At 42.8% G+C, this 13,612-nt stretch overlaps 1 protein-coding gene across 3 annotated transcripts in view; it reads left to right on the plus strand.

Annotated features, from left to right (window-relative positions):
• CG42673 (uncharacterized protein) overlaps window positions 1–13,226 on the plus strand; it is a 49,494-nt gene extending 36,268 nt beyond the window's left edge. Inside the window, exons 1-7 of one of the 3 annotated variants that reach the window (NM_168353.2) lie at window positions 63–155; window positions 3,140–4,559; window positions 4,753–4,957; window positions 7,754–7,860; window positions 8,599–8,769; window positions 8,847–8,969; window positions 9,240–11,022. In NM_168353.2, coding sequence (NP_729510.1) covers window positions 3,504–4,559; window positions 4,753–4,957; window positions 7,754–7,860; window positions 8,599–8,769; window positions 8,847–8,969; window positions 9,240–10,292 — 2,715 coding nt within the window. In that variant the 5' untranslated portion in view covers window positions 63–155; window positions 3,140–3,503 and the 3' untranslated portion in view covers window positions 10,293–11,022. Of the gene's footprint in view, window positions 1–62; window positions 156–3,139; window positions 4,560–4,752; window positions 4,958–7,753; window positions 7,861–8,598; window positions 8,770–8,846; window positions 8,970–9,239; window positions 11,023–11,479 lie in introns of those variants that run through there. The other 2 variants (NM_001202149.2, NM_168352.2) reach the window with 2 other exon arrangements.
• The last annotated feature ends 386 nt before the right edge of the window (window positions 13,227–13,612 follow it).

Here is a 13,612-nt window from a genome sequence, read left to right on the forward strand (position 1 = left end):
TACAATACGATCTATATATCTAGATCGATCGGCAATCTCCTCTCCCATTTCGGTCTTTGTCCAGTGCGTTCTAGACGGCGCCCCTTTGCAGACGTGCGGCAATTCACAAAACGTTTGATCACAGAAAAAAATATACCAAATTATGCAATAAGTGCGTGAGTGTTCGTGAAGTGAAACGTGCTAAAAATGATAATAATAATAAAAGCAAAAGAAAATAAATTTCATTAAATTTATAAGAATATTTCTGCCACCTGCAAACAACATATCCCCTCTTCAATAAATAAAACTCAACATCGCCTGATGCCGATCAAATTAATAAATTCAGGCAATGTCGCAGATTAAGGAAAATATTTAAACGCACCCATAGATCATCATTCCCAGTGGGGCGAGAAATGAAATGTTTCAAAATGTGATAGGAAATAATCGTTCCCAGGAATCAAGTCACAAAAGTGTTTTGTCATGCGATTTTCTGTTTTTCTCTGGCATTTCGACTGCTGACGCCATTAAATGCTTGTGGCCAGGAAAAAGCACAAACATAATACTTTTAAACAATGCTAAGGATTGAATAATGAGCCACGAGAGCAGAAAATTGACTGGAAAATTAATTACCAGAGGAAAGCCGCAACACAAGCCACTCGAAAAAGTTTGCAAAGTGCGGGCAGTGATACGATTTTAGCACCAGGCTACAAGATTGTGAAAAAAAAGTAGTTTATATATTCCTTCTTGAGTACATTCATTATATTCATTCATTCGTGGCCAAACTTAACTCAGTGACGTACACTTCTCCAAAAACTTACTGTTTATGCATATTAGTTGTTAATGAGCAACTCGCACTACAGGCAGTCCACGGAAATTATGGGGGCTGGTATAAATAAATAGAATTATGGCCAATAACTCGAACGCACACGTGATATTATGGCTGAAATATTTACGATTCCTTTCGCTTATTTACTTATATCTATATTTCGTATTAGTATAATAAACAAGCTAAAGCTAATTTGACAGCTGAAAATTCCCAAATAAACACGAAATATAAATGGAATTTTCATAAACATAACTTTGTTCTCAAGTTTTGTTTCGAATAGTTCATAGAAAATGGTGAAATATTTTAAATTTACCTGTTGTCTGTTGGATTTGGCAAAGCCATTGGCTCGGGGAAAACCACAACGTGCCTTATTATTTCATTTTTCCTTCTTTCAATTTTCATATTCCCAAAAATGGCTGCCCCCATCGACATTCGGACTCGCTTTCCTTTGTTTTGTTTCGTTTCTTTTCGCTTCGTTTGGTTTTATTTTTTTGCATTTAAAGCCAAAATAGATCCATTATTTTAATAGCCTACTTTAAAGTATTTCTAAAATCGAACAACGAAGAGTGCAAAAGACGCAGGTTGTGCGGTGTGCAGGTGTTTCTCGCTTTGTTCGAGTGCCGAATTATAAATACTTAAGTTTATATTCTTTGGGTATTTTCGTATCGTTTGTTCTCGTCGAGGTGTGTAAACTGAATTTTCAAGTGCCGCAGACCCTGCATGACTAATGAGTACTTCATTAGCAGAGGGGTACACTCGTAGTAGCAACATGCCCACCCATCTGGACCACGTGACAATGTGCAGAATTTACGAGCTGCAGTTTTCCCTGTGGTAAACTGTGGCCAACTGTGGTCAACTGCAGCTGCGGAAGTGGCTTCTGTGGCTTCTGCCTCCGAATGCTACGAGTCCCCACATCGTGACCACCGGCGACTTATGGCCACAGTAAACACTGGCCAGATGGCACGGGTATATCAGGGCAACCCAGAGGCAATGGCATTGCCATTAAAAACGGTGCTAAAATACCAGGCCAGACACAAAGATTTTCTCTGTAAAAATTTTCCCTTATGACAGGCGAACGAGCCCGGTAAAAACAAACAAACTGGCAGTGGCAGTGCCAGTGATTTGATTGCTGTGCTGGGTAAAATGAAAATTAAAATTCAAATAAATACATAAAACGAGAGCTAACAAAAGTCATTCTTAACGCCATAAATTTTCAAGTAGTTTTCCACGAAAATGCCACGCAATATTCTTTTTCGCTCGTTCATATTTATTTAAGTTCTCTTTCTGGTTTCGCTGTAACGAATGTAAATTGCCACACACTTTATCCGTTTACTTTTTATAGTTTTCAATTTGATTTATGCGAAATTGCACAAGCCACACGCGAGGGAGAAATATGTATGTGTGTAGATTTAGTCATTCAGTCGAGATAGACAATCAGTTGGCACCTTCGTTAAGACAGATTTCCATGGCGCACGTGGCGTATGCGCAATGCTGGAACGAAAAATTGAACTGGCTGATAAAGCGGCAAAGTGAGACGATTCGACGCCTCTTGTAAAATCACCTTGAAAGCTCTGTTAAATGGCCGAGTTGGTTTTGTATCCCACAAATCACCAAATATTGAACGTGTTGTAAGCATGCTTCGCTTCATTTGTTTGCCAACTTGCGCAACAAGTGCTGTCACTGCTTGTCAAAATAATTCAAATTGATGTGTTGTTAATGTCGTTTCGGGCGAGTGCTCAACCTGCTGCCACTGAAGTAGCCCTTCAAAGTGCTCAAGTGGTGGCCAAGTTCTGGCCGGGATTCTCCTGAAAGTCGAAACCACAAACTTATACGGCAGATCAGCCTTAATTAGTAATAGAAAATGTTTAGCAAGTGTTGCCAAAATGTTTTGTGACTGATGGCATATTTCTTTTACATATTGTTGATTCAATTTGTTATGTTTCTTATGAAAAAGTAGGTAAAAGTAAAGGGAAAAAGAATAATCTCTATAAAATTGCTACCAAATATTTGTTTTTATTCAAACAAGTTTAGTGAAATATTTTGTTATGATCTGTATAATCCTATATATGAGGGACCTTCAAAGTTCAATGCTTATAAAACTGCAACTAGGCACTGATTCACTTGACAGCAAACCGATGCAAGTCATTCGCTTGCTGATTGACATAAATTTCGCCCGCTGACTTACCATAACAATACCCACATCAGATTGACAGTTTTTGTATTTTTTGGAGGGGATGGTGTTCTGAAACGAAAAATCGCGGACGTGCACGCGGCAGAAATATTCGGCAAAATAACCAAAAATAATAATATTTATATATTTTTGCCGATATGTAGGCAACATGAAAAGTTGCAAATAATTCAATACACAAATAAATGAACACGCAAAAGAAACGGCATCAAAAACAACAGCCTGAAGGCGAAAGAGAAACATAAACAATGCATATAGCACCTGGCAGGTGTGAAAAATGGCGCATCGGCGGTGTGTGAATAACCTGGATCAAGGGAGGCAGCCGCAGAACCCTAAGCAATTATGAAATTAATAGCCAACTAATTGGTCGATTGAAAACAGTGAAGAAAATACAGCATTGAACAGCATTGAACTTAGTGTGAACAGTGACAAATTGGCGAGCTAACGACCTTGCGGATTGCGGATACTTTTCGCGGATCACCGAACTCTGTCCAGCTGCCTGTTGTGGCCATGAAGCACGAGAAGACCCTAGCCATGGCTGCTCCGCACAAGCAGCGCCATGCGGACAGCTCCGCCCACGTAGTTCCACGTAGTCCCATAACCAAGGCCTTTGATTTCCTGCCCTGGACGCGAAGTCGCAGCAAGGTCAACATGACCAAGGTTCAAAGTCAGCCGGCGGAACAGCAGGCCTCTGTTTCCACGGTTACCCCTGCAGAGAAATCCTCGGAGGTGCACTATCACAAGAACATTTTCCGCAGTGGCGGTGGTCTCATCCGTGATATCCTGGTGGGAGATAAAAATCTGCAGCTTAAGGATAAGCCACCACAATCTCCCGTTCCTTCGCACAAAAAGAAACAGAAGCACCTGTCGCGCAACAAAAGCTTGGATATTCGAGAACTTATTGGCTGTGTGGAGCGGGAGATGGCTCCTGCGACGGGAGGAGGTCCTGTGAGTCAACCGCCACGTTTCATAGATGACACCTACATAGACCACAAGCCCAAGCACATACTCTTCAATGACGATGAGAATACGGTGTACATTATAAAGAAGGAGCAGCCCGTGGCCAAGTCCAGTCACAAGGCCAGCAATTCCACATCCAATGCTGCCCAATCGAATGGAGATGTTCTGAAGGCGCGGTTGAAGTTTAAGAGATTACCCGGCGATCACTATGAAGCATCGCCGGAGGCGCTCCGACGGGCACATCTTCTCCACCAGCGATCCGAGCAGCGTCATCAGCTGCAGCGGCGCAAGAGTCTCAGCGATCAGCAGAGCAGCTCCAGCCTGAGCAGTGGCGGCGGTGGAGGTGGCAATGCTAATGGCAGCATTATGTTGGAACGCCCCAAAACCGATAAGCCGCGCAAGAAGCTTTCGTTCCGGGAACCCATTATTGCCGGCGACCAAATACTACCACTCATACTCAGCGAACAGCGGCAGGCGAGACAGAGGCGTCGCAGCTCACCCTTGGAGCGAAGCAGGGTTGGCTTAGCGATAGCGGACTGTGATAATTTATGCAATAATCGCACAAAGGATGCAATTTCCTGCGGCTGTGCGACAAGCGATCCGGAGGTGGGTTCAATGCAACAACGGGGCGTATGCGTAATATGCAGTAGCTGCTTAATTGCTGTCAGTGGGAGAATCATCGGTGGGGGGGAAGTGGCTGGGTGGAATTGTTATATCTTAGTGGCGCCGCCACTCTGTGTGGTATCCATAATGCAATTAAATTAATCCCCTTCCTTTACCATCTCTACGTCTTTTGCAGTCTCAGGCGATGCGCATCGTTCGCACCGTGGGACAAGCCTTTGAAGTGTGCCACAAATTTAATCTTCATAAGAATTCCCTGGAACCCAATGACGAACGCTCCGATATATCCTCATCGGAGCTGCTGGACGTGGAGCAGATCAGCGAGCAGCAGCTATCCGAGGATGGTGAACGCGGTGGCGGCGACAACGAGACGCCCAAGAAAGGTGAGTGTCGGCGGAAAATTCATTCGCTGTAAAATGGAAAAGGGCAAAAAAAAAAAACGGTTGGGTGAAAAATGGGGGGCGAAAATGGTTCGTTGACTGGCCAATAAATAAATGAAAAGCTCTGGCTGTCGTCGCAGTCGGCTGCCAGCTTCCTGGGTGAATCTCTGGAGTCTGGACGCTGGTCGCATTAGTTTCCTATTCATTTTTGCATTCCCATGCAAATGTCTGCTCTTTAATTTCGAATTCAGTTCGATGCGGCGAGTCAGGCATTTGCATTTAAATTGCATTTTACTCTCCGAGGAGATTGTCAGAAGGGGAAAGCAGCGATTTTTTCTGGTTAAGTCTTTAAAATTAATCGGAATAGGAAGCACCTGAAAGTGCCATTACTTCGGCCAGATTATCAGATATAATTTACTAAGTTTTAGTTTATTATTTCGGCATTTCAGGTAGGGTGCTCATACCTTATTTGGCTTAAAATTTTGCTGTGTTTTCTTCTCCTTATTTCCGTAAATATACAAATTGCAACTGCACACATGATATATGTATATTGTGTACATACATGAGTATCCACACTGAACAGACAACTGCTAAAGTAAAAAGTTCAGTACGAAAGATGACTGCGCATATGAGATGAAAATATTTAAAAATAATAGCAAGTGAAAATAAGAATAAAAGTACCGAGAACAGAAGCAGCCGCTTTCGACATACACTTCGACGCTGTTAAGCAATTTCCACATATTGCTTCAATTTTCAATAATCTTCGTGCGGTTTTCCATCTTGCCGACCAACCTGCCTTCTTCCCATTCCCCCTTCCATTTTTAACCCCTCCCCCTTGACGAACACTCTTACACAGGCAAGGCGTAGTTTGACGTCATCAACGCGTTGCTGCTGCCAAAAATAAGAGGGAAAAAAATAAAATAATATTGAAAACCTCACGAGAAAAGCAATTCTTTTTGCAATCTTTTGTCTAAAACAATCCAGCGACATCATTGGCAAGAAATTCCGAGAATATAAATATAAATAACACCCAAGTGGGAAAACGAGCCAAAGGTAGCTACTTATCGGAGATGGATTATTTGCTGATACTCTCATCATAACCATGGCATCACCATTCAATTCGGGAAAACTGAAACCGAATTTGTTACCAGGCGACACTCGAGACCACGAAACATTCACGTGGTGGCCAAAAGTGGGTGCCTATGTGTGTGTGTGTGGGCGTGCCCTGCAGTCGTGTGCCAAAAATAATTTATTTATTTCAATATCTTAGCCACCATTCCATCTGAGGTCTTGTAATTTTCTGTATATAGTCATTTTCCCGACAGCGTTGGTTGACTTTTAAGTAGTTGTACCAACGACGCGACACTGAAATAATAAACGCGAGTGTTTGTCTTTGTCTGTGCGACATTCTGTTGAGATTAGGAAGATTTGATCAGCCAAGTTCAAAGTTCAATACCCTAGCACAGATGCTTGAGATTATGCTGCAAATTGGGTCCCCACAGCTAACTTGATTGAAAATATATCTAAACAAAAACTTCACTTTTCAAGAATTTCTAAGCGAGAAGAAGTATCTAAAAGTTAATTGACATCTCTGTCTCATAAATATATATACATATTTGAGAAAAGATTTTTCCTTACCCTCAGATTTATTGCCTCCAATGATGAGGATTTATCTGTATAGACTACTGCCAACTTTGTAAATTTTATTTATTTACCTATACAGTTCCGAAAAACTTTAAACAGACACAAATCGTTGTATGTGTATATACCTCAAAACAAAATTATTAAAATTGTATATTTTTTTTTGGCCTGCTGCGACCACAGGTCGTATGTGTAATAAGTACGCCATTACATCAATCAACACCCCATTTATTGTCTTTGGCCGCACGATTTGCAAAAATAGTATATCCAAAACACACCGTACTATAGAATAGCTATAAGTAAGAGCTGAACATTTTGTATTACTTATTGCTGTTCCATGTCACGGAATCGTTTTGCAGCTGTTTTGGCGAGAGCTCTCTAATTGAGTATGATGTGTTCCACAAAATGGGTCATTTGGGTTGTAAAAATTCGACAATAGATAGTGTTTAAATTTAGCCCAGACAACATGTGTTTTTTCTGAGCAGAATCCTTGTTGGATATGAGCAGGAATTGAGGCTGGCGAATTCCAACAATTATTTGCCAAAATGCTTGGCGGGTGAAAATCATGCGGAACAGCAAATTAATTTACATGCTGTGAAGGATTTTTACAGCGCTTGTAGCAATTCATCGGCAATTAACACGTGCCCCAGGTGCGAAACGAATATTTTGCCGTATATACCTATACCTTTATATGAATTTATGGCGCCTTATCCCCCAGTTCTAAGAAGAAATTTCTTAAATATTTGCCAACAAATCAAACTCAAATGGCAGCCGAAAACAGAAGTGAACTTCGCACGCCCCATCGTCTATATTCTCTATTCAAGTTCATTATCATTATCCCTGATCATCATGGCATTCGTAACGAATGCACAAGCGACTAGTTAATTGTATCATTATTTATACGATACAAAAAGAGCATAATCAAAACAAATATCGAACTCTAGACGCTGTAATTAATGGGAAATTAAGCGCGAAAGTGGCTGCCAGTGCGGATCGTGGGGCACTAGACCACCAGGTGGGCCGCGTGGGTGTCCCGCGACCTTGACAAATTGGAGGTCGATTGAGCACAATCTTACACGGCACACTTGCTCAACCAACCAGCCATCATCCAGCCAGCAGCTATTCAGTTCGCAAATCTAATTATTTCACTATTTTTAGAGCACTTGGCCATAACGCCCGATCTGAACCACACGCAGCCGCAGCGGCCGAACCACTTGGATATAATGCCATCGCATTCGAGTCTACGCAAATCGAACAGCCTGCTGGTGAGTAACTTATGAATGTCTATTATAATAATTGTGGTCAATGGACCGCTAATAATAAGCGAAATCACTGCCATATCCTGGCAGGGCAATTAAAATGCCGGCAATGGTGAATTTTAATGAGGCGAAATCTTCGAAATGAAATCAAATACAATGTGGCCCATTGCTGGCTGGCATTTCTGTTTAGATCATAATGTATAAAATAATATTTCCCCTTTGTTTACCTAACCAACTCGGTCAGAAGTGGGGGGGTAAACAAGCTGTAGCTACAATAAAATTCAAATTCAATAACTTTTCGTTGGCCCCGAGAACTGTCAAGGCTAAACTGGGAATAAAAAGGAAAGGAATCTCGCTTGTAAAGCACCAAATAGCACAGTTTTACAATTATATGTGTCAATTTAATTCCATTTTTAGTGAAATGTTTTCATGTTCTTATGGTAATAAAAGAAACATGTAATTTTTAATGGCTTAATAATTAAACAGTGAAACTAGTCTATCAATTGAAACGGTGTAGAAAAGTCATAACATTTCCAAGAACATACCAAGCTTGTTTATCATATTTTGCAAAAACACATTTTCTTTGAACTCTCGCAATACATAGAAGACATTAAAATTTAATAGAGCACCTGACCTAGTTTTAAAATATTTTGTTTTTTGAATAAAGCAGGATTTAGTATAAAAATTTAATATAATATTATATATATATTATAAATATTTCTTTATACCCTCCGCTTCCAATAGTGCGATGTGGACGACAAGTCGCCAGGCTCACCTTCCTCGCCGCGCTCTGAGATCACTCAGCTGAAGGACCAGCTGGAGGCACAGGCTCTGCAGACGCGCCAGGCTCTGGGTCAACTGATGCTGGTGCGGGAGCAGCTCATCTCGGAGACCAATGCGCGCATCGAGGCACAGGTGGGTTTTCTACCGACGGGAGAACTGTTGTCCCTAATGGGATTTAAAACTAACCACTGATGTATGTAATCCTTTAGGCGCGCACCCAACAATTGCTGCAGCAGAACCGCGAGCTCCTGGAGCACCTGGCCTCTTTGGGGGCCTACAATGAGCAGCAGACAGCCGGACTCACGTCGGCCAACATCGGAATGGCGCCACAGGTGAGGATTATACCGATTACTATATATGCTATATAGGCTTTTGAGTTATGCGATCGTAAATTTGCGCTCATTTCGAGCCTTTTCAAGCTGTGCGGCATTTTTGCATGAGTTTTGTTTCTGTTTTTCTTGGCTGCCGTTTGTTTTTGCACGTGTGTTTATCAATAGTTGCCCCGTTTTTGTTGTGCGCTCTCGTTGTCGTTGTTGTTGATTGATTGAGAGAGAACTGCAGAACTTAATGTCCCTTGAACTTTCACCCTTTCCATCGTGTAGCAATCGCAGCTACAAATGCTGCTGCAGGCCACGAGCAACAACAACAATCTGGCCACGATCAACCAACAGATCAGCAATCTTGGCAGCATCAATCAGCAGTTGACCTCGCTGAGTCACCAGCTGAGTGGCCTGAATCAGCAGAGCCAGCACCTCCAGAATCTGCAGCAGCAGCAGCAACAACAGCAGCAGCAGCAGCAGCAACAAACGCAGGCGGCACCGACTGCGGCCACGCCCCCTCCCGCTGCGGGGGGCAGTAGTCCGTATCCGTCGATGAGTGCGCTGCAGAGCATCAGCAATCAGCTGCAGCAGCAGCAGCAACAACAGCAGCAGGACGCATTGTCCAAGGATCTGTTCCAGGTGAATCAGGAGCTGTTGAATCGCCTGCAGGCACTGAACTTGAATGCCAATCCTGGCCAGAGCCAGCCAACGCCCTCGGCCACGGCGCACAACTCCTTCTTCTATGTGAATCCCTTGTCCTGCACACCGGCCACGCCAAACAACAATGCTGGCGGAGCCGGAGGTTTCAATTTCCTAACCTCACCGGCAGCCACGGGAACACTGACCCCCTCACCGTTGGGCACCATGAATCGGAATTCCTTTGCCGGGAGTTCGTCCTTGAACGAGGATATACGCCTGAGCATCGAGCAGAATCTGAATAATCTGGAGGAGCAACTCAAGGCGGCGGTGTCCAATGGCAATCTGGCTGGACTGGCCTGTGGAGGATCGACCAGCACGCGGGATACCAGTCGTAGCTCCTCCACCCTGGACTCCCCATCCTCGCCACGTTTGAGGAGCAGCAATAACAACATTAGTCCTGGAAGCAGCAATGGCAACCAGAACCACAACAATAATAGCAATAGCAATAGTAGCAGCAGTCGGGAAACGCGATTCAATACGGTTTTGCTGAGGGTCACCGATGAGGCGGGTCACCAAAGAAAGCTATCGGCCACGCCCAGTTTCATCACACGCAGCACCAGCGAGAAGGTGCCCAATCGCAGCCAGATGATGAGCCAGGTGCAGAGGACCACCTGGGCCAGGCACACCACCAAATAGGAGCAGGGCTTCGAAACGCCCAGTGGACCAGGTCATAGGTTAAAGGATACGAAAAGTGGAAGTGGGCGTGCATGAGGAACGAGTGAATGAGTGGGTGCAACAGTATTAATTTAGGAGAAATGGAAGCCTACTTTAGTTTTGCATTTTAGGTGTCCTAGCAGAACGCATCGCTGGCGTTTAGTGTGCCAATTATTTGCCCAGCTCAACGTCCGTTTAAGTGTAATATATCTATGTAATGTATATCTATTTAGCAATATCTTCTAGCTCAAAACTGTGCCAAAGTCGAAAGTTTATAATACTCGAAAGTTTGGTTAGCTTCCGGGCCAGCAGCGATAAACCTTAAGTAAAAGTATTTGTGAAACATAATCTTAGCATATCAGCAACGAAGAAACTTACTCAAGTTCGCAATAATCGTTTGAAAGTATTTTCTCTCCCCTAAATGAAAAACTATATCTATACACCTAGTGATTAAGCTAATGAGTCTAGTCTAAACTGATTAAATTCGATACTGTTATTTTTGTAAATTGTTGTATTTTAATTCAATTCATGCGTGACCCGCATAATCTTTATTCGCAAAAATGCAATAATCATGGGGAATGCATTAATTAGTTGCCAGGCTGAAAAGTTATGTGTAAATTACAATTTCAAATATTCATTTGAATATGGAATATAGGCGGCAAAAATGAACGGCAAACAACCAGAAATAATAATAAAAATCGCATAATTATGTAAAAACCCTTGGCACTTGTTTCCAGTCGTTTATATGTATATTCATACTCTATATACTGTCGTTAATAATTGAAAGTTAACGCCAGACTGGGCAATTTCCCTAATGACTTTTCCGACACAAAAACATGCAGCACACTTTTAAGCGCATTAAGCATCCGCCCCGTGGGACGGTCAGTGTATGAATTTCCCTCCCTGGATAAATGAAAAACGATGCCGTGGCCCAAGGAACAGAAGCAAAAACAAGTGTCGCCATTTTTCACTCTACACTCGGCAGTTGGCATTCGTTGAGTTTCTTCCGAGTTTTTTTCTCTTTCCCAGTTGCCTACGGATTTCGCTGGTGGGCAGCAATTTGCGCACATAACTCATTTGCATAAATTTACACACTGACTTTAACGTATTTGCCCCACCACGCTTAACGCTACCACACCCACCGATTTTCCATTTCCCATTTCCCGCAGCTATCCTCAACGGCGAAAGTGGCCCGATGGTTCCAACAACTACCCTGGCACACCGCATCCTTGTCCCGTCCGGAGAGCGGCTTCGTTTCCGGCGATTCGCGTTCGGAGAAGTATCAGGAGGATCATTTCTACGGCGGCATCGCAAAGGAGACGGATGATTTATGCGATGAGTTCCTGCTGGTGGAGGGCAGCAGCACCATTTGGACAAAGCTGAGCGCCAAAAAGCGTCGTAAATTGCTCGGCATGCGGCTGGGCAAAGTGACAACGTTCTGAGGAGGTCCTTGTTCACATCATCGTCCTCGGATTCACGTAATGTGTGCGTTTATTAGCTGTTAAGTGAGTTTTTAGCATAGCCCTAAGTGTAGCTTTGATAAATTTCTGCATAGGCATAGCTAGCTAGTATGAAAACCAATAGACTAAAGGACCAAATTAACCCAAACGAAGCGAAACGAAACAAAACGGAACGTAACGGAACGACATGCTCATTGAGATGCCATGCAACAGGCATAGGACATAAGTCAATTAGTGAGCATAAAACGTAAGCTCAATGTGTATTTAAGTATTAACTGAATAGAAGTATTTGGGCCAGTAAGGAAACACGGTGAGAATCTTGTGGCCAATTCATTAGGCGAACAAGCCACGCACATTAATCATACGTCACGTAGCCAACCATACACACCTACTGCCAAAAGCCAAAAGAGCATTAACTTGACCAACTTTTCGTGTACGAGAAAAACTGGTTATTAAGCTAAGCAAACAAGGGCCAGTACCACAGCAGCAGATTCAACAGAAAAGGCGGTGAAAACGGGGAAAAACAGAATGCGCAGGAAGGAGCTTTTCCGGTGCACCCCGTACCAAAAAGATCAAATGTTTGATATTCATAAATTTCAGCCAGCTCCACCGTTTTTATGCATAAATCGATTCTACTTTTACGCTTGGCAGTCCCTTCCTTGCCCGTTTTTTTCCCGTTTTTTATTTGGGTAACTCTATAAATTTAAGTCAGCTGCTGAGGGAAAATGCAAACCGAACTTGCGGCATACGCGGCGTATAAGCAATTTACTCAAAATTTATGAGGATTTGTTGGCTATAAAAAGCGGGGTTCGTAGGGTAGCTAGACACATACTACTTAGGTGGGTAGCTGCAAAGGTGTTGTACTGATTGCACTTCACCCTTGATGGGTTAAGTTAGGGATAGTATAGCCAGTTAGGGATAGTTGAATATGCAGAGATATCTGCGAAACACTGACAATCATGGGGGTGAACGAAATTCTGCAATTTAAATTTGAGTGAAGCTAAAGCCGGCCAAATGGTTTTCAATCATCATCAAACTCGGTCGAGTTTTTATTGCATTATTTGGTAGCTCTTTCGTTTATTGCGCGGCATTACAATGAAAACTCGATTTTCCTAACGGTTTTATGACATTTTCGCAATTTAGGTACGAAATTTATAAATGTCAGAACAAAAACACAAATTAATTTACGTAAAATGGTTTTAGTTAATTTATGCAAAACGATTTTTGAGACTGAAACTGAAATTTGTACTAAGCATAAAAACAGGACACAGAAACACACGAACACTTCACACATCACACATACTCGTACATCCATTCATGCATTTCGCAAACAATTGCGACAAATAGGAAAAGTTTTTATAAGCTACTTTAGCCTAGCCTTTAACCAAGTTGAATAAATATAAGTTGCTCTGGTTCAACGCAATAGAATAAAGTGAAAATAATAAAAATTAAATGCAACATGCTGGGCAACATGTCCTTATTCAGGTCCTGCCACTTCCAATGCCGCCGCTGCTGCTGACACTTTACAGTTCAATTAATTTAACGCGCTTTGCATGTAATAGAAAGGCATTGCATATCAGCGGGGCCAGCAGACAAGGATGTGCCAGGACATGGCGCCGGAGGAGCCCAGTTCGCAGCAGGAGGGCTTGGCTCGTATGGAACGGCTGTGCCGACTAACAAGCGCATTCTGGCCAAGTGGCCGGGGCGCGGAGGAGATATCATCTACGCAAACTAGCATGGGCTCGACTTGGCAATACCCCCCACTGGGATAAACATATATTCCCAGCTTTCGTAGGTATTTATGGTTAGTTGTACTTCGAAGAGAACAGTCGTTGGTAATGT

The sequence above is a fragment of the Drosophila melanogaster genome, chromosome 3L (assembly GCF_000001215.4).
Source record: "Drosophila melanogaster chromosome 3L".
Classification (NCBI taxonomy): domain Eukaryota; kingdom Metazoa; phylum Arthropoda; class Insecta; order Diptera; family Drosophilidae; genus Drosophila; species Drosophila melanogaster.